A 25,707-nucleotide genomic window follows, 5' to 3' on the forward strand; every position below is an offset into this window, starting at 1 on the left:
AATTCTAAATATATGCAAAAGACATCTTCACCAAATTCAAAAACAAATGCATGAATAATTGATATATTTTATTTTACATATTTAATTATAACATATATTTCAATTAACAATCTTTCACGATAATAAATATTCATAAATGTTAAAAAAATCTTAACACAAATTTTAAAAAAATTACAATTTAATTTATATACTCTTATAATATTGTATTTACTTTTTGAATGAAACGATTCAAATGTAAATAAATGAAGAAATTTTAGTGATCTCAAAGATCAACGATCTAAAAACCAAAAAAATTACATTATTGGCTTCGATTTATTCATTTATACTAGATTTTTAACAATTGCGAAATCTAGCACTAGCACAATCTGGCTTTTTTCTCGTACGTTTTTATTGGTGATTAAGATTTGGATAAGGTACCTTATCGACCTCACGTTATAATATCAATCCTTAAACTCGTCAAAAAGCTAATGCGAGAAGATTTAAAGATTAATAAAATTTGCCTCCAACTTGCAGATGGGCGATGGCTTCTGTACTAACGTACTCGTTTGGTTTGTCTTCACTGAATCGATCTGCATTTGGTTGGCGGAATGGTGAAGTTTCAGGGAATAGGGCATTCGGAACAAATACCACTTGCTATATTGAGGTAAGTTGATTTGTGTGAGTTTAATGTTCTGAGATTTCTTTTTTCTTCGTTTGATAGAACATTGAGCACAATTTTGAAAAGAAATGGGGGGAGAATAAATTTAGATTTCAATTACTGAATTTTGCTGTGCCGGAATTTGTGTTTTGCATTTTTCAGTTGATCAAAAAACATGGTGCATAAAAAGTAAGAAAAATGCTTTTGGAGGAGATTAGTTTAGATAGCATTGGATTTTTCACATTAGTTGATCAGTATTTGCGTGTTTTGAAGTAGCTCGCATCCACATAAACCCTATTGTGAAATTCAACAATAGATGCCAACCTCGGTATTTTGTATTCACATGCTTTGCTAGAGTGTGATCAGGGGAGATAATATAGATGGAAATATATTTAGAGTGACACCTATAATTGTCAATACAAGATCGATGTTGGAAGAACAATTCATGCTATGCACCTCATGGGGGACAGTAAGCAAGTGGGAGCATGCTAATGGAAGGTCCTTTAGAAAAAGTTACATAGCACCAGAGCTAGACAGAATGGCTTAAATCACACACACTAAGCTTATAATTATAGGCTTAAAAGTGCTAGATATTCAGAGTTGACTGACATTTTCTAGGCTTAATATGTTACTTAATGTATTTTGTCACACTAAGAATACACTTCTAGACTTAAAAGTGTTAAACACTCAGAATTGACCAACATCCTCTAGCTTAATATGTTGCTTAGTGTATGTGGTTTTAGGCTGGCCAAGCTAGACCAGGGGACCCTAGCAAAGAAGTGCGACTTGAGAGGATATCTTCCTACCCTTTTTATGGTAGACTCACTTATGAGTGGATTTATATCAGGTGGAAAGCCCATTACTTATCAGACATTAGAATCAACCTTGATATTCACATAACTAATCCTTGTTCATTTTCATCGTAGCTAAACCCTATGATTTTATTACATGAGTCCTGATGATTGGCCGAATAGTATGATCCCATCTCAATCCAAAAATCATGGACACAGATAACCTAGGAACTCCGAGCAAAATCATTAATTGATCAGAACTGATGCCGTACTTTTAAATTTTTAATTATATCACTAGGGTATAAAGATGTTGAAATATCCCCTGTCCAATGGATGACTGAAAACAAGGAATATTTTGCTAATGGTCTCTGATTTTGGATTTATATAGGCTGCTGATAAATTTGTCTCAGATTGGAAGCAAGAAGTTAACAGTGACTATGACATAATTTGAGTGTGCTTTGATGATTGGAGGACTAGTCTAAGATGCTCACACAACTAACTTCTTAAGAGTGTAATACCAAATTAGACACAGTGTACCAAATTAGATACATAGAAGGTACATAGATAACACTTTCAGTCAACTGTCATTTTAGCAAACACTTAGCATGTGTCCTCAGAAAGAAGGTAAAATGCAAGCCCAAACTTCTCTATTCATATGATGAACAAATTAGCATTACATAGACTGTCTAGGCAGCTTAATGAACAAACACATGGAGTGTCATAAATGATCAATCTCAGACTTGCTGAAGACTCAAAGCCTGCAACTATTCAGATTCATTCACACTGAAAATTTACAATGAAAGTTTTGTAAAGAACCTGGCCAAGACGCCTTAAAGGTACAAGCAATGAATGATGTCCAAAGACTCTTCAAAAGCCAAATTGAACCCCTTCAAATATTGCCCTTACTGCTGCAATATACAGGTCTGAGAACACAGTGAATGATAGCTGATATCACCTCAAACTTTCACCAAGAATGATCGCCTTTGTTGCTCAAGTGTATTGCCACCCTGTTGATTTGTCTTTTGTACACGACTAAACACAAAATAAAATACCTAAAGGTACCTTATCCTCTCTCGAACAAAGTTTCCTGACTGCTGAAGATCTCGCCGAAGGACCAGTCGGAGTAACTCCAAGGTTCTAATATGTAGGTTCTCTACGTGTGGATAAGCTCTTTGCGGTACAATGTGATTTTGCTGGAATCACAAGGGGACTTACTTTCGACGACCTGAACGTCTGATTTGCTTTGGATATTATTGGAACGTGGAATTTCACCAGCCCTTGATTTTGAAAAAAGGAAAAAGGATAAGGGTTGGAATGGGATCTATTTCTAACACTAAGAACGTTGAGAGTAATGAATGATCTTTGATGAAATTCTAACTAAGTCTTGCTTTGACATCCTAGGATCATCTCCACAAGATTAGTGTGATCTTCTGAAGAAAGCTTTATGATGTTTAGATCACCGCTACAAGCATGGACACCGTCAGGTTGATGCATATCAATGAAGAAGCGATGATTGAAGTTAAGCTTAAGCTGAATGATTCCAGTTGACTACGCAAGGCAAGTATGCAATCAACAAATCGCTAGTAGTATGGATATACGAATTTCACCATTGATCATACAAATTTCTTCCATTCACCTAATAACATGAAATCAAATTTGAGAAGTATAGAGACCATGCAAATTGTTGAATCGACCCATAGAATTCACCATTTCTTCAATGAAGTTTACAAGTCTTTTGCAACAATATCTTGGCAACAATCTTTGCCTTCTCTTTCTACTCTACTCTAACTATTTCCTACTCTCTGACTATTCACTATTAGCTCACTATTAACTATTAACCATTACAAATGAGGAGCCAAGGATTTATATAGAGAACCCTTTACAAACAGACGACTCTGATTGACTTAGAACCAATGGCTAGGATTACAAGATAGAAATCCTAATTAGGGTTTGATACAACAAACTTCCTCTAGCTAATGAGAAAATTACATTGCAGGAGTGAGGACCAATAGGAAGCATGGGTAGGTGCACCGAAGTTTGTGTCGCCTTTGATAGATTAGATACATTGAATCTAGACATGCTAAGGTGGACCAATCCGACTGAAGGAGTAGTGATTGGGATGCTACCTTGTCTAACGTTTGTGCCTTGGTTGATCTTCCTTTGTCCTTGATATACTTTGATGAAAAGCGTACCTCCTTTGCTTGATGAGGCTTCCTTATTGTCAAGTCTTCCTTCTCCGGTAGCATACTTTGCCTTGAAGTGCTGGCGAAGCCTTTCTTTGTCATCTTGTGGTAGAATGAGGTCTTGAGGCTAACTTGAACTCCTTGAACACCCCTAGTCTTCCAATGCTTCAAAGCATCTTGAGTCCTCCCTTTTTGCATGTGGAACGTCCTTGATGATGATGGACTAGAAGAGGTCGTCCTTGCCCAGGCCTGGTCTTCTTCCATCTGCAAAACAAACCAAAAGGTGATTAACGACACATAATGAATCCATTCTAACATAGCATTTCATACCTTAAATCATCAACAAGAAGATATTAAAATGAAGTTTGCTCAAGATTCTCCCCAGGGACAGGCCCTATAAGAATTTCGCTCTGGACCCTTTGGAAGGGTCAGGAGCGAAATTTTGACAAAGTTGCTCAATTAGACCTCATTTTCATCATTACTTCACCAAGATCAAGTCATTCACCTCCAAAATTGCCAAGGAATAGGTTTTGCTCAAGGACCTAGGCAAAATATTAGACCACTTAGGAATTTCACTTTGGACCCTCTAGAAGGGTCAGGAGCGAAATTCTTGTTTAGGCTCAAGCTCTATCACTTCTCCACTCCAAAATGTCTTCCAAGGCAAGCATACACTAGTCTTATCTCCACCAAGGCCTGGGAATCCATCTCTTGACCTTCATCATGAGCAAATTAGGTGAAATTGAGAATTTCGCTCTGGACCCTTTGGAAGGGTCAGGAGTGAAATTCTTGACTTGCTTGTTTTCCTTCACCTAAGTCTACTCTTTTCACTTTTCATATGTGGACTTCCATTTTTGAATCTCTCTCTCAACATGGCAAAACTTGCTTGACCCTCAAAATGGCTAGAAAGGAGAATTTTGCTAAGAATCATGGCCAGGGATAGGACCTATTTAGGATTTCGCCCTGGACCCTTTGGAAGGGCCAGGAGCAAAATTCTTGTCTTAGCCTAAAATATTCATTTTTGGTGGCCAAAATCCACCCAAGGGCAATCCTAGGGGCACTTCCAAGCTCAATCTACCTTGATCCACACTTAGCTTGACACAAAAATGAAAGGAAAAGGTGGATTTTAGGAATTTCGCTTTGGACCCTTTGGAAGGGTCAGGAGCGAAATTCACCTTCTTGAGTCTTATTTCATCATTTTTCCACTTCAATTCACCTCAAAGGTCAAGGAAACGTTACTCCATTCCTCTCTAGGCCAAAAAAACCAAAAGTTTGACTTACTTTGAAGGGGAAATAGGTGATCTTAGGAATTTCGCTCTGGGCCCTTTGGAAGGGCTAGTAGCGAAATTCTAGTATTTGCTCAATTCCTTCACATTTATTCATCACTAGCAACTCAAAGTCATTCCTAAGGACAAATCCAATCCTATCTCACCCTGACCCACACTTGACTTGGCACAAAACTGGGAGAAAAGAATGGTTTTATGGAATTTCGCTCTAGACCCTTTGGAAGGGTCAGGAGCGAAATTCACCTTCTTGAGTCTTATTTCATCATTTTTCCACTTCAATTCACCTCAAAGCTCAAGGAAACGTTACTCCATTCCTCTCTAGGCCAAAAAAAACCAAAATTTTGACTTGCTTTGAAGGGGAAATAGGCGATCTTAGGAATTTCGCTCTGGACCCTTTGGAAGGGTCAGGAGCAAAATTCTAGTTTTTGCTCAATTCCTTCACATTTATTGATCACTAGCAACTCAAAGTCATTCCTAAGGACAAATCCAATCCTATCTCACCCTGACCCACACTTGACTTGGCACAAAACTGGGAGAAAAGAGTGCTTTTGTGGAATTTCGCTCTGGACCCTTTGGAAGGGTTAGGAGCGAAATTCACCTTCTAGGCTTGATATTTCATCTTTCAACTCCAATCTTCTCTGGAAGGCAAAAATACATCACTCCACTTGCATCCAGGCCATAAGAACCAAGGTCTTGACCTCATCTAAGGAGAAAATGGGTGTTTTCAAGAATTTCGCTTTGGACCCTTTGGAAGGGTTAGGAGCGAAATTCAAGTTTTAGGCTAAAATCCTTCATCTCCTTCTCCTTAGTCACTCCCTAAGGAAAAAACATGTCAAACACTTCCCAACATGCCTTAGAAACTAAGAACTTGGTCTGAATAAGGAAGAAATTGAGGTCTATGGGGATTTTCGCTCAGGACCCTTTGGAAGGGTCAGGAGCGAAATCCATATCCTTGGTTGGTATCCCACTTCCTTCATCCAATTCTCCTTCAAAATTGATCGAATTCAAACTCCTTTCTTCTCACTTAAGTGAATCTACCATCAAATAGCTCAAGACAAGGTCATTTTCAAAATTTTAGGCAAGATAGGGGGTCAAACTGAGGATTTCGCTCTGGACCCTTTGGAAGGGTTAGGAGCGAAATTCTCCTTCTAGGTTGATTTCCACCACTTCATCACCTCAAACCTCCTCTCAAAGACAAATATGCATCAAAGCCTTTCCACCACGCTTTAGAAGTCAACAAACTTGGTCATATCAAAGAGCAAAGTGGAGGAAAAGTGGATTTCGCTTTGGACCCTTTGGAAGGGTCAGGAGCGAAATCCATGTCTTAGATCAAAATCTTCATCTTTTAATGCTTTCAATCACTTTTCAAGGCAAGAACATATCAAAACCTTCACAACATGCCTTGGAAACTAAGACCTTGGTCTAATCCAGGAAGGAAGGGGTGTCTTCTAAGAATTTTGCTTTGGACCCTTTGGAAGGGTCAGGAGCGAAATTCATAAATTAGGTTGATTTCACACTCCATTGCCTCAATTCACCTTCAAACTTGATCAAATTCACCTCTCTTTATCACCATCAAGTCTATTTGCCACTTACTTAGCTCAAAACAAGGTCTTTCCAATGTCCTAGGCAAAATAGAGGGTCAAATGAGGATTTCGCTCTGGACCTAGGCCAAGGACAGGACCTATAGGGAATTTCGCTCTGGACCCTTTGGAAGGGTCAGGAGCGAAATTTCCATTCTAGGTTGATTTTCACCATTTCATCGCATCAAATCTCCTTTCAAAGGCTAGAACACCTCAAGGTCACTCCAACCATGCCTTAGAAGTCCACAACTTGGCCATATCAAGGAAGATAATGAAGGTTATGTGAATTTCGCTTTGGACCCTTTGGAAGGGTCAGGAGCGAAATTCCTACTTGGGCTCATTTCTTACCTTTTCCTCCCTTTCTTGGCTTGAATATGACTTCTTAGGCCTCCTACCATCATCAAGTAAAATTGCTCTCAAAGTGGCATATATTTCAAGGTCTAAGTGAGAAAATAAGGTCATTCAAGAATTTCGCTCTGGACCCTTTTGAAGGGTCAGGAGCGAAATTCATATTTAGGCTCGAATCTTGACTTCATTTCTCACATTTCTTCATCCAAACAAGTGTTTTGCCCTCAATAATGCCTGGGAATGAGTTAGTTGTAAGTTTGGGTCAAAGTAGAATGTCTTATAGAGAATTTCGCTCTGGACCCTTTGGAAGGGTCATGAGCAAAATTGAAATTTGCTTTGGACCCTTTGGAAGGGTCAGGAGCGAAATTTGACATTTTGGTCTCTCTGTCAGGATTCATATATGGAATATAACATTTAAGTATAAGAAAGACTCCATATATACTGTCAGGATGTTTGAGAGTGGTTTGAACCTCCAGGAGTTATAATGCAAAATCTAGTTTTTGGAGGATTCTTCAATTTTCTAGACTTAGTCAAATTTCAGGATCAGGATGACATTCCAGACAACCAAATTTCAGGACATTTGAAGATCAGGATGACATTCCAGACTTCATCACTCACCAATTTGACCTAACTCAGACCTTCAAGACACAATTAGCAACAAGAACAAAACCTTTTCCTAAAGAATACTTTCAAAGAAACCCTAACCTAGAGCACCTGTTGACTCCCCCTGGCTCAAGCAAAGCTTGCCATCCTAGTGATCCCCTGGTGACACTCACCCTTAAAACCTAGAAAGAAAACCCTAGAAAGCAAAAAAGTAGGGGTCCCCATTTGCAATGGGGCGATGTGTGAATACGTCACAACACACCCTCAATATAGAACTTGGAGGCCAAACTGAAAGGATAAGTGCAAATTCAATGGACAATGGCAGTCCTGGTTCGATTTTGTTTTCAGTTCATATGTGGTCGATTCTATTCCAATTCATCAAAAGGTAAATCGTCTTAGTCTTCTAATTAAATTGCTGCCCTCCAAATATGCCTTTGATGCCTTAATCATGTGAGATGAGCAAAATCGGGTTTAAGACCCTGAATTTTGAACTTTGCTTCAGACTTCAAATGTGATCAGCAAGCATGTGATATTCCTTCAATACTCCTCCTTTGTAAATCGGCTTCACTTTCTTGAATAAATTCGATTAGCTATGATAACCAAATCGCCATCTCTGAAAATTCTTCAAGATAATCGCCATGGCAGCAACAAATCCTTAATAAGCTCAAATTGGAAGACTGATATGTCTCCTGTTGTTGGGAATAATCATTATGTTATCTTGTCGTATTATGTTATGTTGTCGTCGGTAATAATGGGTTACGACAGTCAATTAGTTTTCTCGAAGGGTAGTTGGATGTGACGGTTGGTCGCACCCCTTCGGGTATTATATATTGCATACCTTTCCTTCGAAGTAGCATCAAGATAGTTGTATCAAATGTGATGTTATAGCACTTGATGTATATGGACTGTTGAATTAATACAAAAACTATTTCTTTAATATATTTCCATTATGTTTAGTGTATTTACTTTTTGCGTTTAATTGTTTACCCGTATGTGGGAAACATTTGGCCCCATTGCCTAGACATACTCGGGAAAGGAAGGAGCGGATGACGTATGGACACGATGGGCCTACCCATCGGTGAGATTAACCCAGAGGCCGACGACGCGCAAACGGAACAATCGTCGTGGGACGCAGAGCGTGATGGCAAGAGGCGAAGGGGAAATTGAACCTTGTAATAATCCCGACACAATGTTGATATAAATTGTGGCCGAAAGACAAAATAATAAAAAGTTTTTTTGTGTACATGGTGTGTGCTTGCTATGTACGGAAGTGATTTATGCCAAATATACTAAATAAGGACAAAAATAAAAAGATACAAAGTGACGAATGGGAAGTGGCACAAAGAGCGTTGAATTTCAGACAACAAATAGAATGAAGGCGTAGGCTAAGGCAGCTTGCCGAGGGATGACCGGTCGAGGGGTTGCTCGTAGGGAACCCAGGAGGTGTCATGGAGGTTGCGGAGGCGGAGATAGACGGAGAGAATTACACTCTCTACACTATCGTAGGGTTGCCCGAAGGGAACCTAGGAGTCACGGAGGGTGCCGAAGGAGAACTCTACAGATTGCCAGAATACTACCGTAGGGTAAGAAGTTGCGAAGAGTTGGTGGAACAAACAAGGCAAAGTCTAAACCTGATCGATGCTACCAGAGACTTACTAAAGAACTTGTCCATTTCAAAGGACAACCAGAGGGAGACAACCAGCCGGAGGGAGACGACCAAAGGTGACAGTACGGCCGATGGTGTTGGGGGAGCACAAGGGTACCATACAGGAGGCAATCTGTTCAGTTCGAGGTCAACGACCTTCTCCAGAGGACCCACGAGTGGAGGGTTAGGTGTAGGAGGCAGAGGCGGAGGATCACCAGGTACAAGCACACAAGGCACCAGAGGAGCGAGACCCAGCGGTGGGATGGCAAGTAAGCAGAAGCTGCCGAAGTTCAATGGCGATGGGAAGGAAGATCCCATCCGCCATTGCCGCACTTGCGAAACCATATGGTTAGCGAACGGTGCTATTGACCAGGACGAATGGGTAACACAATTTCCAGCAACCTTAAGGGGAGTGGCCATTGACTGATACTCCGATACTCCGATACGGATAAGGCCAAAGTCGGCACATGGCCCAACCTGAAGGAGTTCGAGATAGAGTTCCATCTCCTCAGAGACATCTCCTTAGAGACGACAATGAAATAGTAGCCGAAATCTATGGCACAAAGAAGAACAAGAATGAGACTGTCCGAGCCTATAGTCGGTGGCTCAAGGAACTGTTGGGGAAAATGGAGAGTCAACCAGCGGATGGTTGAAAAAGAGATGGTTCGTGGAGGGATTGAAACACTCCATCCAGAAGAAGATGAAAATTGTTCCACCAACCTTGTACGAAGATGCATATAATAGAGCGATGGATCTTGAGAGCGAGACCAAGACATCCAAGAAGAAAAAGAAGGATAGCTCGTCTGAGGATGATGACTCTTCCGAGGGAAGCAACAATGATGGTGAGTCTGGCAAAAAGGTGCAAGCCCTGCAGAAGGACATGCTGAGGATGATGAAAGAGCTGAAGGTTATGAAGGGAGGTCCGAGCAAGACCAACGAAGGGGAGCTTTGGTGCACGAAATGTAAGACGGATGGCCACACAAAAGGCTCCTTCTCAAAGAAGGCCTATTGTGATATATGCCAGTTGATGGGGCATCCCCTACAACATGAAAACACGAAACCAACAAGTATTGCTTACGCAGGAACAACCAACTACATCGGGTGGTACCGGCAACTCCCAGGTGAACAACAATGCAACATCGGGAGGCTACCAAGATAACCGGTGGGGAGGACGAAACAACAATAACAATACAAGGAGTCGGATCCAATACGACTCCACAGGCTGACCGATGATACAATGCAGAGCGTGCAGCCAATGAGGCACTTCGCCCGAGACTGCCCGAAGGGAGAGGCCACACAATATTTTTGCAAATGGTGCGGACCGGCAGACCACGAAGACGCCACTTGCCCGAAGTCCGACGTCAACTTGCTCAATATCGAGGAAACCAAAGAAGAGGAAGTGCTGGCCGTAACCCGCGCCCAAGCTAGACAAGCAATATGCCCAGACCCGGAGACGGAGAAGCGAAGGGTATGGGAAGCACGGGAAGAAATTGAGAAAGAGATACGAGAGGGGGCAAAGGCGAAGGGTACGGCGGGTACTTCCAGTCGACCGGAGGCGGAGGAGGCTATACTACATCAAATTTTAAAATCGGAGGTGCTTGTGAAGGTACACGACCTCCTCTAGACAATGCCTCAATTACGAACGGCGTTGCTAAATAATCTCTCCCAACCACGCACCAATACCAACCATCGCACAAATGTTCCTGGGGGGTCTGCAATAGACCCCAGGCTGTTGGCAGTTAACATTGGAAGGAACCCGACCATTGTGGAGATGGGTATACTTGGCACCATTCTAATCGATACCATCATCGATGGTGGATTAGGAGTGAATGTTCTTCCAGAAGAAACTTGGCGGAAGCTGAGGAAGCCGACGCTGTGGCCATCTACATTCAATCTGCTGGGAGCAGATCAACATGGAATCAAACCCATCGGGACACTGATGGGCCAGCAAGTTACCATTGGGGCGCAACCCTTCATACTGGACTTCGTGGTAATCCCACTAAAGAAAAAAGGGTATGATGCGATCGTAGGGAGAGGGTGGCTGGTGGCAGCCAAGGCCACCCACAACTGGAAGAACACTCTGTCTATGGAGAATGGAGGAAGAAAGTTTATCATAGACCTTGGGACGCAGTTGGTTAGTGAGGAACTGGCATCATCTTCGGAATCGGAGGGTGAAGGAAAAGGTGACCTGAGGGACGAAGGACGGGGCTGTAGGGAGCCCAACGACGAAGGGATTCTCAAACTAGGAGTGCTCCGAGGATGAGACAGGGTCATTGAACGGGCTCTTCCACTGGCAGATGGAGGATTACGAAATGTTCCAGAGCTATAGGCTCGAAGTAGAGGAAACAAAGCAAGTAACATAGGAGGTGTACCTGCCGGAATACAGAGAATATTGGAAGGGAGACGCTCGTGTGAGTGACCACCTCACAGCAGTTCCCAAAGGAAGAACCCACCAAGTATCAAGAGGTAAAACTCAAGGAGACAAACCTCGGTGACCTAGATAATCCCAAGATCATTCGTGTCGGCAACGATTGGAACCCTGTGTGGAAGGCCGCAACCTTCAAAATCTTTATTTTTCTTCTTCTTCTTATTTACGGGAAGGAGACCGTGGTCCTTGTAAAATTTATGGTTCCAGGTCTTCGGATGGCCATTGAAAATAGACTTGCCATCAACGGGTCCAAATTGAAACCCTACCACGAGAAGTGCATAGGGGACCCGAGAGGCCGGAAGGACACCCGGGAGTCTGGAGGGGGACCTGAGAGGATGGAAGGGGACTCGAGAGGTTGGGCAGGTGACTTGAGAGGTATAGGACCAAAGAGGGAGAGGCAAATCGAGAAGGATGAAGGGCGATCGCAGAGGCACACTCGAGCCGAATCTGGACAATTAGATTTAAAAAAAAAAAAATGAAAAAAAAAAGAAAAAAAATAAAAATTCGGTGGCCACGGTGGAAGCACCGTGCGGTGGGACCACCGTACGGTGAAGATCACCTGCGGAGGAACCACCGTATGGTGGACCACTGTCGACGGAGGCTTGAAGGAGCACGGCGACGGCGGGTTATTAAAAAAAAAAAAAGAAAAAATGCGCCGAAAGCTCCTCACCCTAAAAATCTCTTACTGTCACTTGCATTGTGTGTACGGAAGGAGGCCCGTACTTGCATTGGGCATACGAAAGGATGACCGTACGGTGTGCACGGTGGATGGTTGGTCGTGTTGTCCGTACGGGAGTCATCCATACGATGGAGTTGTGTCCGTACGGTGAGGAGAATGTTGACCGTACGGAGAGTTTGCCGTACGATTGGGGGTGCCAAGGGTCAATTTCAGTGCTCTCTGTTGTTGACCGTACGGGGAGGTTGTGGTATGGTTGGGTGACATTACAATTAAAAAAACAAAAAAAACGACGACCAGATTGAAAAATCATTCGATGGAGTCTAGAGCCAGGACGCTGAAAAAAATTAGAGTGGAGAAGAAGGTTTTTGGCATCTTAAAATATCAAAAAATGATGTGTGCCATGGACTTCCGTGTGGTTCTGAAGGTTTGGTGTTGGCGGCGGGGGTCAGTTTATTTTTGAGCTACAATACACTTTTTGAGTTGGGCAAAGGGCATCAGAGAAGGCACGATAAGTGTTGGGTTGTCCCGTATTGTGAGAAAGAAGCCTGAAGCTAAGCATTGGCGGGGAAGCCATAAGCTGTAGAGGGAGACGGATTTGGAGGTTGCGAGTCTGAGGGAAGGCATTGCAGGCACGCGAAGTCGTACGGTACCAAGGAGTTATTCAGTTCAGTTATCAACCTTTGGGGAGCGGGATGGAGGATTTGAGGCGTCTCCTAGCCTTTGTGCTAGAGGGTTGTGACCACTTCCAGGCATGAATGGTACGCTTTGAGGAACTCGGAGTATGTCTCGGCTAGACGTGAGGTTGCCTTGGTCGATGCACAGAGGGCTCGGGAGGAGCTGACCACCAGGTTGGAGGCAATACTAGCATGAGACTTAGCTCAGCGTACCCAGGAGTTGGATGTCGAGAGGGCAGTGCCAGTGGCTATCGAGGACAAATTGGCTAGGGAGACAGTATCATTTGAGTAGTAGTTGGTGGAGGTTGAGACTGAAAAGCGTGTTTTGTAGACAAGTTTGGTTTAGGCACAGAAGGAAAAAACAAAAGGGTTTTGCACTTGAGCATCGGATGGTAGCAGAAAAGGGTTTTCAGGTGAGGCCGCAGCAGGTGTATGAGTTCCAGGCTCGACTGGCGCCAGTAGTTCCTGTAGTTCTATACATTGATTTTGTTTAGTGTATGAACCTCATCTCTATTTTGTATTAAGTCATCCAGAGACGACTTCTTTTCTTGGGGGGGATGATGTTGTTGGGAATAATCATTATGCTATGTTGTCATCGGTAATAATGGGTTACGGCAGTTAGTTAGTTTTCCCAAAGGGCAGTTGGACGTGACGGTTGGTTGCACCACTTCGGGTATTATATATTGCATACCTTTCCTTCGAAGTAGCATTAGGATAGTCGTATCAAATGTGATGCTATAGCACTTGATGTATATGGACTGTTGAATTAATACAAAAACTGGTTCTTTAATATATTTTCATTATGTTCTGTGTATTTACTTTCTGCGTTTAATCGTTTACTCGTATGTGGCAAACATCTCCCACCTCTAATGCAGCCCCTCGGAAGGTATTTCACTTCCTCAATTATGCCTATCACTGGGAGTTTTCGTTCCCTAATGATATTCTGCAGATAACCTTTTGGCTCCACAAGTCAATCATACAAGAGAAGATGCAAACAATGGATTATCCACAATGAATTACTCTCCTCCTTTTATTTCAATCCTACCCAATCATTACATTCCTTCTAGAAGATCACTTTATGAGGGTAGGTACACTTTATTATTATTAATTACACATTATTTAATTTGCACTTTATAAAATAATATTATATTAAAATCAAGTGCAGGTGCCTTGTAATACGTGTAGCCTCCTTATTACTCCTTTTAACCAACTAAACATGAGATGTGAAGCCTCAAATTACTGCAACTCGACCCCCAAAACACTCCTCTTGGCCTACGAAGGTCGGATGATAGGCCAATCCCGAGAAATATTGAGGACTAATGTGAAGGGGACATTATAGATGTATGTTGCCACTTCAATTTTGTAGGATTTGTTAATCTATAATCAGATTAGATATTTCTCTTCCAATTGTTCATACAATTCTTTGGGACGCCATGTCGATTCAATATACAAACTCCTGCAATTCAACATACATACGCTGGTGACTTACGCTTGCCATAGCAATATGCTGCTAGATTGCCATTACCGATTCCAATGTCTTCATGCCCAAATGCACGGCTACACCATTGAAAGTTAGATTTATTTATATGTATTTGCTGCTTTCAATATCTGAATGCCCAACACCTATATACATTATTGTAAATCTGTTGAATATGCAGTCTTATGTTGCTACACTTATTTGTATGTAAAATTAAAATATTTAATTGTGTTGCACACACTACTGTAGTAAAAAACATTTATTTGCACATTCCTTTGTGTATTTACTCTCCATATGCTATGACAGACACAAAAGGATATAGGAGTCGCGAGCTTTCCACAGTCCATGATAGTGATTGAGAGTGCATCTGGATCTTGCAGTAATTTTCAGCATTAATGTTTGGGGTCACATTCTGTGATTCATCATTAAGATGAGGAAAAACTTTGATCATGGAGTGTGATTTGAAATGTTGATGCTAAAAATTACTACAAATTTATATTCAAAAGCATTCTCAATCAGAAAGAAATATATAAATAAAATACAAATGAAACCAAAATAATAGAAGACACCTGGAGAAACCTGACTCGGGAACACTCCATCACTGGAAGAACTCTCCTCTCTTAATTTTCAACATGTTACCATACACAATGCAGTTGCTGAAGGTATGACTATGTAATATCCCAATTATTTTTTTTTTTTAATTTTTAAGGCCAACAATAAACATCAAAAAGAAATTAACCTGTTAAGGTTAGAAATCATAAACCGAAACATGCTGGGAAAGTAACCCTTCCACTTTCTGATCACCAAGTGCCTAATGTGGGAAGGTGAGAGCATACGGTGTTGAGGGGATCATTAGCTTAAGAAACTGAAATACAATGCAATGCTTGGGCGGTAAGCCAGCCCCTTCCGCTTATCCAACGGGAAAACAAGGAAACTTGGCGGTGAATTAGCCAAGTGAGATACACAAAATAAGAATCACTCAACCGCAATATTTCAGCGGGAGGACTGCAATTACATAACAACCTCAACTCGAGCGCTTATGCAGCGGGAGGAGCATTACACATAACTATTACTCAACCACTTATGCAGTGGGAGGACTGAAATTACAAAGTTGCTTGATAGTAGGCGGCAAGCCAACCTCTTCCACTTTTTCAGTGGGATGAGAGTTACAAATCAGAACTGGTTAGTAGTACTATTACTTAACCTTACAAAAATAGAAATAAGAGAAGGAGAGCAATGCAGATTATTATCAATAAGAACATGAATTTCTGCTACAACCAATCTGCAGGCTGAAATTACAAATCAGCAGCCTATGGAAATGCTAAAATGCTCATAACTCCCTCAATATACATCCAAATCACTTCAAACCAGTCCCAAACCCACAATATATCCTGTGCAACAACAACCGACTAAACCCACAATCCAAACAACCCCATATTAATTTTTGCACGCATCCCAATGCAAAACAGAAAACCACGCTATGCCTAGGAATTTCGGTTTAACATAGCAAATTCAAAACTCAAACAAACAAGCTATAAACTCACAAAGTATATCGCCAATACTGGGAAGGAAGGGAGAGATGATACCCATAACCGTCAGCCACTTCAGCTTAGAGGTATGATCGAAAAGGTACTTCAGCCACAGACAAACCAGCAAGTCTCCAAAATCACTTAAACACCAAAAAATCTCTAAGGCAGCTCTAAGAATGTAGTAGAATACAACACGCAGCTAGGTACTATGTTTCAAGTACGAAACCGGGAAGCACTAGGGAGACGCACTCCGAAGCCTCATGTTCTGTCGCCAAACCGGCAGCATAACATTACAATTTTTCAAGATGATCCAAATGGGAGCCCAAGTCTCTAATTTATAACTTCACACCATCAAAACCAAATGCAAATTCCCTCAAACTCAACTTCTCTCATTTGCATTTCATTCCACCCCACGTGGACCCCAAGAGTGGCGCCATACTCTCAATTCAACCCTCACGCCAAAAGGCATGGGCTCACGAAATTCACTTAGCAACATTAGAGATAAGTCATAGAATAATATCTCTCTCAATAATTTTGACATCTCTTTATTAAACATGAAATTTGCCAAATACTTGGAGAATATAAACATTAATCCCAAATTCAATAATCAGTAGCAATTAATCAGATTAATTAAATATTAAACCTTAGGATAAGGAAATAATATTTAATTGTGTCACATATGCCTCCCGTACTTATTACTGTCAAAACCAGGATGAAACTGAATCAGGAAGACCACCGAACTGCTGCAGAATAAGGACCCTATCCACTGCCAAAAATAGAATTATGCCACACTGCTAGTTACTAAAAATAGTAAGTCAAGAACTAATGCTCCAAAAAGCATGATCTTTGCGCCCAGAGACAGAGCATGGAGAGCTCATTAGGACAGTATCACCAAAATAGCCATTCCCCTGACTTACTAAAAATAGTAAGTCCTCATTTCATCAATGCTGGACCCTCATTCTTCATTCCACCTAGCCTACGGGTGTCAGGAATAGGCTAATGGACCACTGGAAGGTCGTCAATGAGAAGGGGAAATTACAGTCCGCCCTACCCAAAATTGCTTGTCCTCAAGCAACTGTAAGGCTGGATGGAGTAAAATCTCCTCATTTTCCCATGTAGCATCCTCTATTGGTAGATTCTTCCATTTGATCAAGTATTCCCTGATCACTCTTCTCCTCAAAGATCGTTCCCTGAATTCAAGGATAGCTTCAGGAACCAAAACCAACTCTCCCTCCTCATCAAGCGGAGGTAACTCAGCTGAAGCAACAACATTATGTCCCAGAGCCTTCTTAAGGCGAGACACATGAAACACATTATGGATCCTGCTGCTTGCTGGCAACTCCAACTCATACGCCACTTCTCCCACCCTTTTGCTGACTCTGAAAGGCCCATACAATCGTGGCTTCAATTTCTCAACTCCACTCTTCTTGAGAGTAGACTGTCTGTAGGGCTGGAGCCTCAAATAAACCATGTCGCCCACCTCAAAGGTGCGCTCAATTCGCTGCTGATCAGCATACAACTTCTGCTGATTCTGTGCATGCTGGAGATTGTCCCTCAGAATCGTCAAAATATCTTGACTTTGCTGCATCATATCCTTTGCCTGAGGGGTTCTGCTATCACCAAATACCAAGTCCGCGAAGCTAGGAGCTTCATAACCATATAGTGCCATGAATGGTGACATCCGGATGGACATGTGATAGGAGGAATTGTAACAATATTCCCCTAGGTGAAGCCATCTCACCCATGTATTCTGCTGCTCTGAGACATAGTTTCTAAGATAACCTTCCAACCACTTATTCACTATCTCGGTTTGCCCATCAGTTTGAGGGTGATAACTGGTGCTTGGAGTGAGCACAATACCACACAATCTAAAAATCTCCTGCCAAAAAGCACTTAGGAACTTGTTGTCTCTATCACTCACAATGTTCTTCGGTAACCCATGTAATCTGAACACCTCCCGGAAGAACACTTCAACAACTTGTGCTGCTATAAAAGAGTTGGTGATGGCGAAGAAATGAGCAAACTTTGTAAGTCTGTCCACCACCACATAGATACTATCCTTCCCTTGAGCCCGAGGCAACCCCGTGATGAAATCCATGGAAATAATTTCCCATTTTTGACCCGGAATAGGGAAGGGTTGTAACAACCAGCTGGTAGAGTGTGCTCATCTTTGTTCCTCTGACATGTATGGCACTCCTTAATATACTTCAAGATATCACTTTTAAGTCCCTTCCAAGAGAATCTCTCTCGGATCTGCCTGTATGTTTTGAAATAACCTTGGTGACCAGCAAGGGGGATGTCATGGAAAGTCTTCAAAATCATCTCTTTTAACTTAGATTCAGCCACTATGAAGATTCTTCCCTTGTACAATATCAATCCCTCAACCAGTTTGTACCTTTCATCATGAAAAGTACCTTCTATAAGGCTGGTTGCAAACTGATTTTTGGCATAATCAACAAGCAACAACTCTCTCCAATCAGCAATAAGCTCGCAAAGCGAGCTTAAATGGGGTCTTCTGGATAAGGCATCTGCCACAACGTTGTTTTTACCCTTAACATACTCAATATCAAAATCGTAAGCCTGCAGCTTACTCACCCATTTCTGCTGTCTCTCATTCAAATCTTTCTGATGCATGAAGTGTTTGAGACTGTTGTGATGAGTCTTAACAATGAATTTGCTCCACACCAGATACTGCCTGAACTTCGCAAGGGCATGCATTATGGCAAGCATTTCCTTGTCATAAATTGAATACAATCTCTCAGGACCTCTCAATTTCCGGCTCTCAAAGACTATAGGATGCTTATCTTGCATGAGGACCGTACCAACACCTTCTCCAGATGCATCACACTATAGCTCAAATGGCTTGGTGAAATTAGGCAATGCTAAAACAGGGTAGGAACTCATGATCCTTTTAAACTGCTCAAATACTGTTTGTGCCTTTTCGAACCATTCAAAAGCTCCTTTCTTAGTAAGATCTGTGAGGGGGGCAACCAACTGAGAATATCCCTTCACAAACCTCCGATAAAATCCGCACAATCCCAAAAATCCCCTCAAATGTGTTATGTTCTCGGGAGTAGGCCAATCAATGATGGCTCTAATCTTTTTAGGATCCACCTTCACACCTCCTGCAGTGATGATGTGACCAAGGCAGAGCAAATTTTCCATCCCAAACTCACATTTGGACTCCTTGGCAAACAGGTATTCAAACTCCAATATGCTTAACACTTCATCCAACTGCTGCAAATGTTCTTTCCAAGATTTGCTGAATATGACTATGTCATCAAAGAATATCAAAACAAACTTCCTTAGCTGCTCTTGGAAGATTCTGTTCATGCAAGATTGAAATGTAGCGGGTGCATTAGTCAAGCCAAAGGGCATGACTAGGAACTCAAAATGCCCAAAGTGGCATCTGAAAGTGGCCTTCTCCACATCTGATGCTTTCATTCTAATTTGATGATAACCCGACCTAAGGTCAATCTTGGAAAAGAACATTGCCCCATGTAGCTCGTCAATGAGCTCATCAATCTGCGGAATAGGATACCGATTCTTGATGGTTTTTTGATTCAAGGCTCTGTAATCCACACACATGCGCATGGTCCCATCCTTCTTTCTCACCAAAATAACAACCGAGGCAAAGGGGCTTTTGCTAGGCCGTATGTAACCCATGTCAAGCAATTCCTGAATTGCTTTCTCAATCTCATCTTTCTACTTCTTAGGATATCGGTAAGGAGTAGTCATGATTGGCTTAGCTCCTTCTTCAAGCTCAATAATGTGTTCGGCACCTCTCTCAGGGGGTCTGCCAGGAGGTGGGTTTTCAAACACCTTGCTTGTCTTGGTTATCAAAGCTTGAATGTCTTTAGGATAGTTCCTATTCTCTTTTTGTGGTTCTGAGGGCATGACCATGATCTTACTTCTATCCGTGATCATTGCCTGAATATCTGAGGAATAGCTGCTGTTGTCTACCAATGGATTTGAAGGCATTATCAAACACTCTGCTGCCCACTCCACCTGATTATGGTGGATCAGCCTTTCCATTCTCTTCAAGGATACCACTTTGAGTCCACCATGCGACATTCCTGTCAATACTACCTTCTTCCCTTCAGATATGAATTTCAGCTCCATGGTTTGTAGGTTTAGTGTGATCTCACCAAGAGATCTCAGCCATTGAATATCAAGGACTGCATCATCAGTCCCACCAATGCTCACCACAAAGAAATCATCTCCGATTTCATGATTTCCCAACTTCAGAGACATGTTGGAAATCATTTGGTTACAAGATATAGTGGAGCCATCTGCTACCATGATTTTGAAGCCCTCAACTTCCTCTGCCACTAGTCCCCTTTTTGCAACAATCCTTTCATCATGAAATTGTGTTGCACCTGTGTCAATAATAGCAATGACATGATGCTCTCCAATCACACTCTGAACTCTAAAGGATTCATTTGATGCAAATTCCCCTTTCCATGACACTTATGTCCGGGGGCCCAAGGTTCTCTGCAAGAGTAACAAAGATTCTTCCTCTGGAGCTCTTGACGGAGCTCATCATCCATACGAGGGAACCTCTTTGTCTGATTCGTGAACTTCTTCTTATCCTTTTTGAAAGGAAAAGGCTTGGACTGAATTTTACTCTTTGGGGCAGCCAACTCCATACTTCTAGATTTTTTAATAGCTTCTACCAGGGTGGGCGGATCAAAAGCTTTGACCCATCCTCTCAAAGGTTCCTCAAGTCCTTCAATGAAAATGACAACCAATAGCATCTCTGAGATGCTACTCACCATGACTGACAAGTTTTGGAATTCAGTCACGTAAGTGTCCAATGAACCTTGCTGCCTGAGTTGTGCAAGTTCTCTAAACTTCACCTCTGGATCCTGTTGTGACCTAATCACACATCACACCATCCCAGATGGGGACTCCCTAGCTTTTAGGCCCTTTTGGTCATTTGGTCTTGTTTTTGTGTGTGTTGGTAGCAGTCTCTTCAATCTCTTTGCGTTGCGGATGTTTGGGGGTCAGTTAGGCTTAATCTGCTTCTCTGTCAAGCAAATTCTATGAAGTCTAGGGCTTGTTTTGTCCTTTTTCTAGGGTTTTGCCTTTTGTCCTAGATTTTAGGGGTTCCTGTTAGGGTTCCAGGAAAACTAAGCATACGACTGGAATCAGGACCCTTCAAGGGACCTCCCAGTGAAATTTGAGCCCAAACGGAGCAACTTTCTATTTTTAGAAAGTCCCTATTTTTTAGGGATTTTCTCGAGTCCCGGAATGTCGTCATTTTGCCAAAAATCAAACTTACTATTTTTAGTAATTTCTATTTTTAGTAAGTTTCTATTTATAGTAAGTCATTACTGTACCCTGTTTAGGGATCTAACACTGACACCTGGAAAGTTTCTATTTTTGGAAAGTCATTACTGGCAGGGTCAGTCAGCCAAGGCGACAAGGATCAAGCGTTCACAGACAATTCTAATTCCGGAAAGTCAAACAGCAGACAAAGAAAGCCAGAAATAGGTCTAGTACTGAGAATCCATGCCTGAATTGAAGAAGGCATTCACAAGTGGAAAAATCCACTAGTCCATGGTCATGGCCAAAATGCGCCCAAGACTGGGCTGGGGCGCTGAATTCAAGAAGGCATTCACAAGTGGAAAAATCCACCAGTCCATGGACATGGCCAAAATGCGCCCAAGACTGGGCTGGGGCGCTGAATTCAAGAAGGCATTCACAAGTGGAAAAATCCACCAGTCCATGGACATGGCCAAAATGCGCCCAAGACTGGGCTGGGGCGCTGAATTCAAGAAGGCATTCACAAGTGGAAAAATCCATGTATCCATGGATATGGTGAAAATGGGCCCAAGTCTGGAGTCAGGCGCTGAAATGAGATTCCGAAGGAGAAAGGAAAAATCCATGAATCCTTGGCATGGTGAAAATTTCACCTAAGCTAAAAATTGGAATTTTGCCTAAGGCATGGAATCCAAGGGGTCAAGGAGGAATAAAAAGAAAAATTCCCCTCTGGCGAATTTTCGAATATGCTATTTTTAGACACCAAATCTCGACCAAAAGTGGAAAATCTTATAGATTCAGAATCGGGATGAAATTCCCCATCCAATGAAGCTAACTCCTAAATTTTAAGAAGATCCCTAAAAAATAGGGATGTGGAGAAGAGCCATGAAAATTCCTTCGAAAGCAGGAGATGACAAGTTGGAGTAGAAACGAGCAAATTCTGAGCAAAATCCTTCAAAATTGGAAAGAATGAAATCAACGAGTTGGCAGGAGGAATCTTCCAAGTATGACGCATGACTTGGAGCATTTAAGTAAAGTTCTAAATTTGAACTCATTCACATGGGAAGTTGCCTTTGCATGGCCTAGTGATTGGGGAAAGTATGACGCGCCATAAATGCAATTACTAATTAGATGCCTTTTGAGAATTCTAAATAAGTTGGGAAAGGCATTTCATTTCTCACGTGCAAGATTCAGGAAAGAAGAAGTGGAGAAGTGAAGAATATTCATACTTAGTCTCTATTTTCATCATTTCGAAGTGCTTCCAAGATGGCAGAACCCAGCAAGGCAGCTACTATCTCTAGGAAGGCATTGATCAAAGCGGAGATGAAGGGTTTTCTTCCTCATTCCTGGTTGAATTCAAGATGGGAAGAAATCAGTGATACCAACCTTGGCACGTTCGACTTGGTTGCATTTAAGATCCGAATGTTCGGAACAGCAGGGCATAATCCATCCCCGATAGTTGTCAGAATTGTGAGAAGTGGAATAGTTGCAGCAGCTGGCTTTCCTCCCGCTATTCAATGCCCAGATCTGGTCTTGGAATGTGCAGCACATTACAATCTGGAGCGGAAAACAATCTCAATGCCAGATGGCAAGTTACTGGCAACATTGACTCCAGAGTCAATTGGTGAAGCTTTCGGAATCCCTTCACATTATTCCATGACGTACAAGACCAGCAGCGGAGCTCAGGCAGTAAATGAAGCAGGCCTCGCCAGGTGTGCTGATTTGATCAACAAGCAGTGGTTGCTGAAGCCTAGAGTGCACGCTTCCAAGATGCCCAAAACTCTCACAATCTTCGAGTTCAAGCAGGAGTATGTAGACCTGATAAAGATGCTGAGCAGAGTAATGGGATGCTCACATTCGGTGAACTTCGAGCCCTAGATGTTCTTCTACATAGGCGAGATCATGAATTCAAATACACCGATCGACTGGGCTAGATTGATCAGTCACTACTTACATGAACAATTGAAGAACCTGAAAGAGAAAAGGTCTCAGTCCTTTTTCATGAGCTCCTACCTGTTCTATATGCTTGCACGAAGGGGAGGATTCAATGGGCTGCTAGCAAAAGGAATCATGGGCTGCGGACCAGCTCAGTTAAAAGTGCATGAGTGTTATCCTCAGCTACATCTCTCCAATGTTAGCTCTTACAGGTTGGCGAATGACACCTTCACCATGTACCTGACACGACTTATGCAAAATAAGTTACACATGAGGTTGTCTCCACAAGCAAGTGCCTTGGTCCAGAGGTATGGCGCTACAATTCCCCAAATTCACCTACATCAGGACGCAAGGGTTCTTCCAGTCTTACAAATTGCCCAGATATCCGTCAAACAAGCTTATATTGCTCGAGCTCATGAGGCAGTTAACTGCCTATGATCAGCTGCAGAAGAAGAAGAAGAAGCAATCAATCGAATTTCCAATTGAGTTGGGGGATTTCATGGAGATATGCCCAGGTTTGGAGGCCGCTGAAAGTGCAGCAGGGGAATTGGCATTCTATCACCTACCATTTTACACATCCAGGGCCCAATATGATCCTTACAGCCGGATTAGGAAGGTTGTCGGTCTCAAATTCATACACAAATTTCACTTAGAGGATTACTGGGCAAGTGCCGAGGATGACGTTGAGGTCAGGAGAAGAATGCATTCCAGACTCCCCCTCGACACCATCAGAATAAGTGAAATTCATCAGGTACTGGATCAGGTGAAGGAAGATTCAGATTTGACGCAACCCAAATTCGAGAAAGTGAAGGATCAACCTATCCAGTTGCCAGATTGGTCAGAGCCTGAGGTAGATGATTTGAACATCTTAGCTAGACCAGTGCCAAAATTCACCAAGCACTGGATTGACAGGCAGATAAGAAAGCTAGTAGAAGACAATGTCCATCTGACATACCAGCTTATGGGAAATCTGGACTCCCACAGCGAGGCAACTGAAAGCTCTCCACAGGTTCAGGCAGGAAGAGAAGCCCGGATGAACAAAGGAAAAAAATGCCCCAAAGAGGCCAAGGGCAACAAAGATGAAGGATATCCAGTAGGAAATCCCACACGAAGTTCAACGGGAAGCCCAGCAAAAAGAACCTCCACAAAAGAGAGCAAGGACAGGAAGGGAGCATTCACCAGTTAGCTCCTCGAGTGTACGGGAAGTGGAGATGTTTCCACATCCCACAGGCCCACTTCCAGGGAACGTTCCAATGCCGGATATACTCAACATCAATGCTTCACAAGGCCATCATCAACCAAGAAATTAGAGGCAAGAAAGTCCCTCGCACCAGGAAGAAGTTCACCAAGATAGCTTCGTGGAGACTATCCTTGGTGAAATGGAAGAGGAATCTCAGGAACAGGTACATGCAGACGATCATAGCCATTCCATCCCCGCACCAGATTGGTTGATAGGTAGATTAGGGAATGAAGCAGAAGGAGGAACCAATCCTGCTCAAGAGTTAGAAGAATTATTGAAGAGGATGAATCAACCACCAGAAAGAAAGGCCCCCTGGAAGTTTTCCAAGGTGGTCAGGGAAGAATCTAGATCCCGGACTTTGCACATTGGTGAACTTGCGGTGGATAAGGATAGGGGTGAGATTAGACAAGAGGATTACATCATCAGACAGGTTGATCTTGGCCATGCTTCCACCGGTCAAGTTGTGGGGGATTTTGAAGATTCCTCAGCCATGAAGGAGAAGTTGCTGAAATCAAAGGCAAAATGTAAGTGGCTGAGGGAGGAAAATAGATTTCTATGCGAATATGTCAGGAGTTTCAAAAGACCCCTCAGGGAAGCAGGTCCTTCATCCACTCCTCCTCCCTTCCTTCCCAAGGAAGTAGTTGATGATGCAAAACTTACTAGAGCAATGGCACAAAATTCCCAGGAATGGGTAGAGGATGTCTATGCTGAGGCAGGAAAATTCGTTGAGGATCTAGCTCAGCTTCATTCGAGGTTCGTGGCCCTCCTAAGCAGATTAGAGACAGCAGAAGGACTATGGGAGGATGTAGATGTTTACCAACACTTAACCATTTCCCGGCTCAGGGCTCTGACGAAAACTTCAAGGCAAACTCTGGTGGACAGGAATGTGATCCAAGAGAATGAAGCCTATGACTTTCCCCGATAGTTCTACGCCATCTGTTCAGGAAAGAACGCCCTTGACAAATTCAACATTGATTATGTCACCTTGAAGGAGTCTATCAGAGGGATACAGGAAGAAATCCTTAGTGCCATGGAAGCTTTATTTTCAAGGAAACTCAGTGACGGAGGAATAACGGTGAACTCCTTGAAATCCCAGTTGCACGATTTCTTCTTCGTCGGTTCGTTCCCTAAGGAACATTTTGCAAATGTTTCTTCATTCTTCGGTATGATGAAGAAAACGCAGGAAGTCATGGTAGAGTGGGAAAACATCTTTTCCAGAAGCAAAGAGGAAATTGCCTTGATGGAATTCAACATTGAGAATGTGCCAAGTGTCTCTATCAGAGAACTAGAGGCCGTCGTCGGTAGATTCATTGCATACGCCATTAATGAACTAGATAATGGTCGTCCATTTTTGGACGAAAGTCTTTTGACAGAATAGTGATGGCGTACTTATTGCTGAAGGAATATTGA

The 25,707-nt window shown here is 42.4% G+C and overlaps 1 protein-coding gene across 2 annotated transcripts in view; it reads left to right on the forward strand.

Annotated features, from left to right (window-relative positions):
* Positions 1–434: 434 nt before the first annotated feature.
* Positions 435–25,707, forward strand: part of LOC131030829 (uncharacterized) — a 154,543-nt gene continuing 129,270 nt past the window's right edge. For both annotated transcript variants that reach the window (XM_057961748.2, XM_059209064.1), the window contains exon 1: positions 435–643. In XM_057961748.2, the coding sequence (XP_057817731.2) occupies positions 521–643 (123 nt within the window). In that variant the 5' untranslated portion in view covers positions 435–520. The remainder of the gene's footprint in view (positions 644–25,707) is intronic.

The sequence above is a fragment of the Cryptomeria japonica genome, chromosome 7, assembly GCF_030272615.1.
Source record: "Cryptomeria japonica chromosome 7, Sugi_1.0, whole genome shotgun sequence".
Taxonomy (NCBI): Eukaryota; Viridiplantae; Streptophyta; class Pinopsida; order Cupressales; family Cupressaceae; genus Cryptomeria; species Cryptomeria japonica.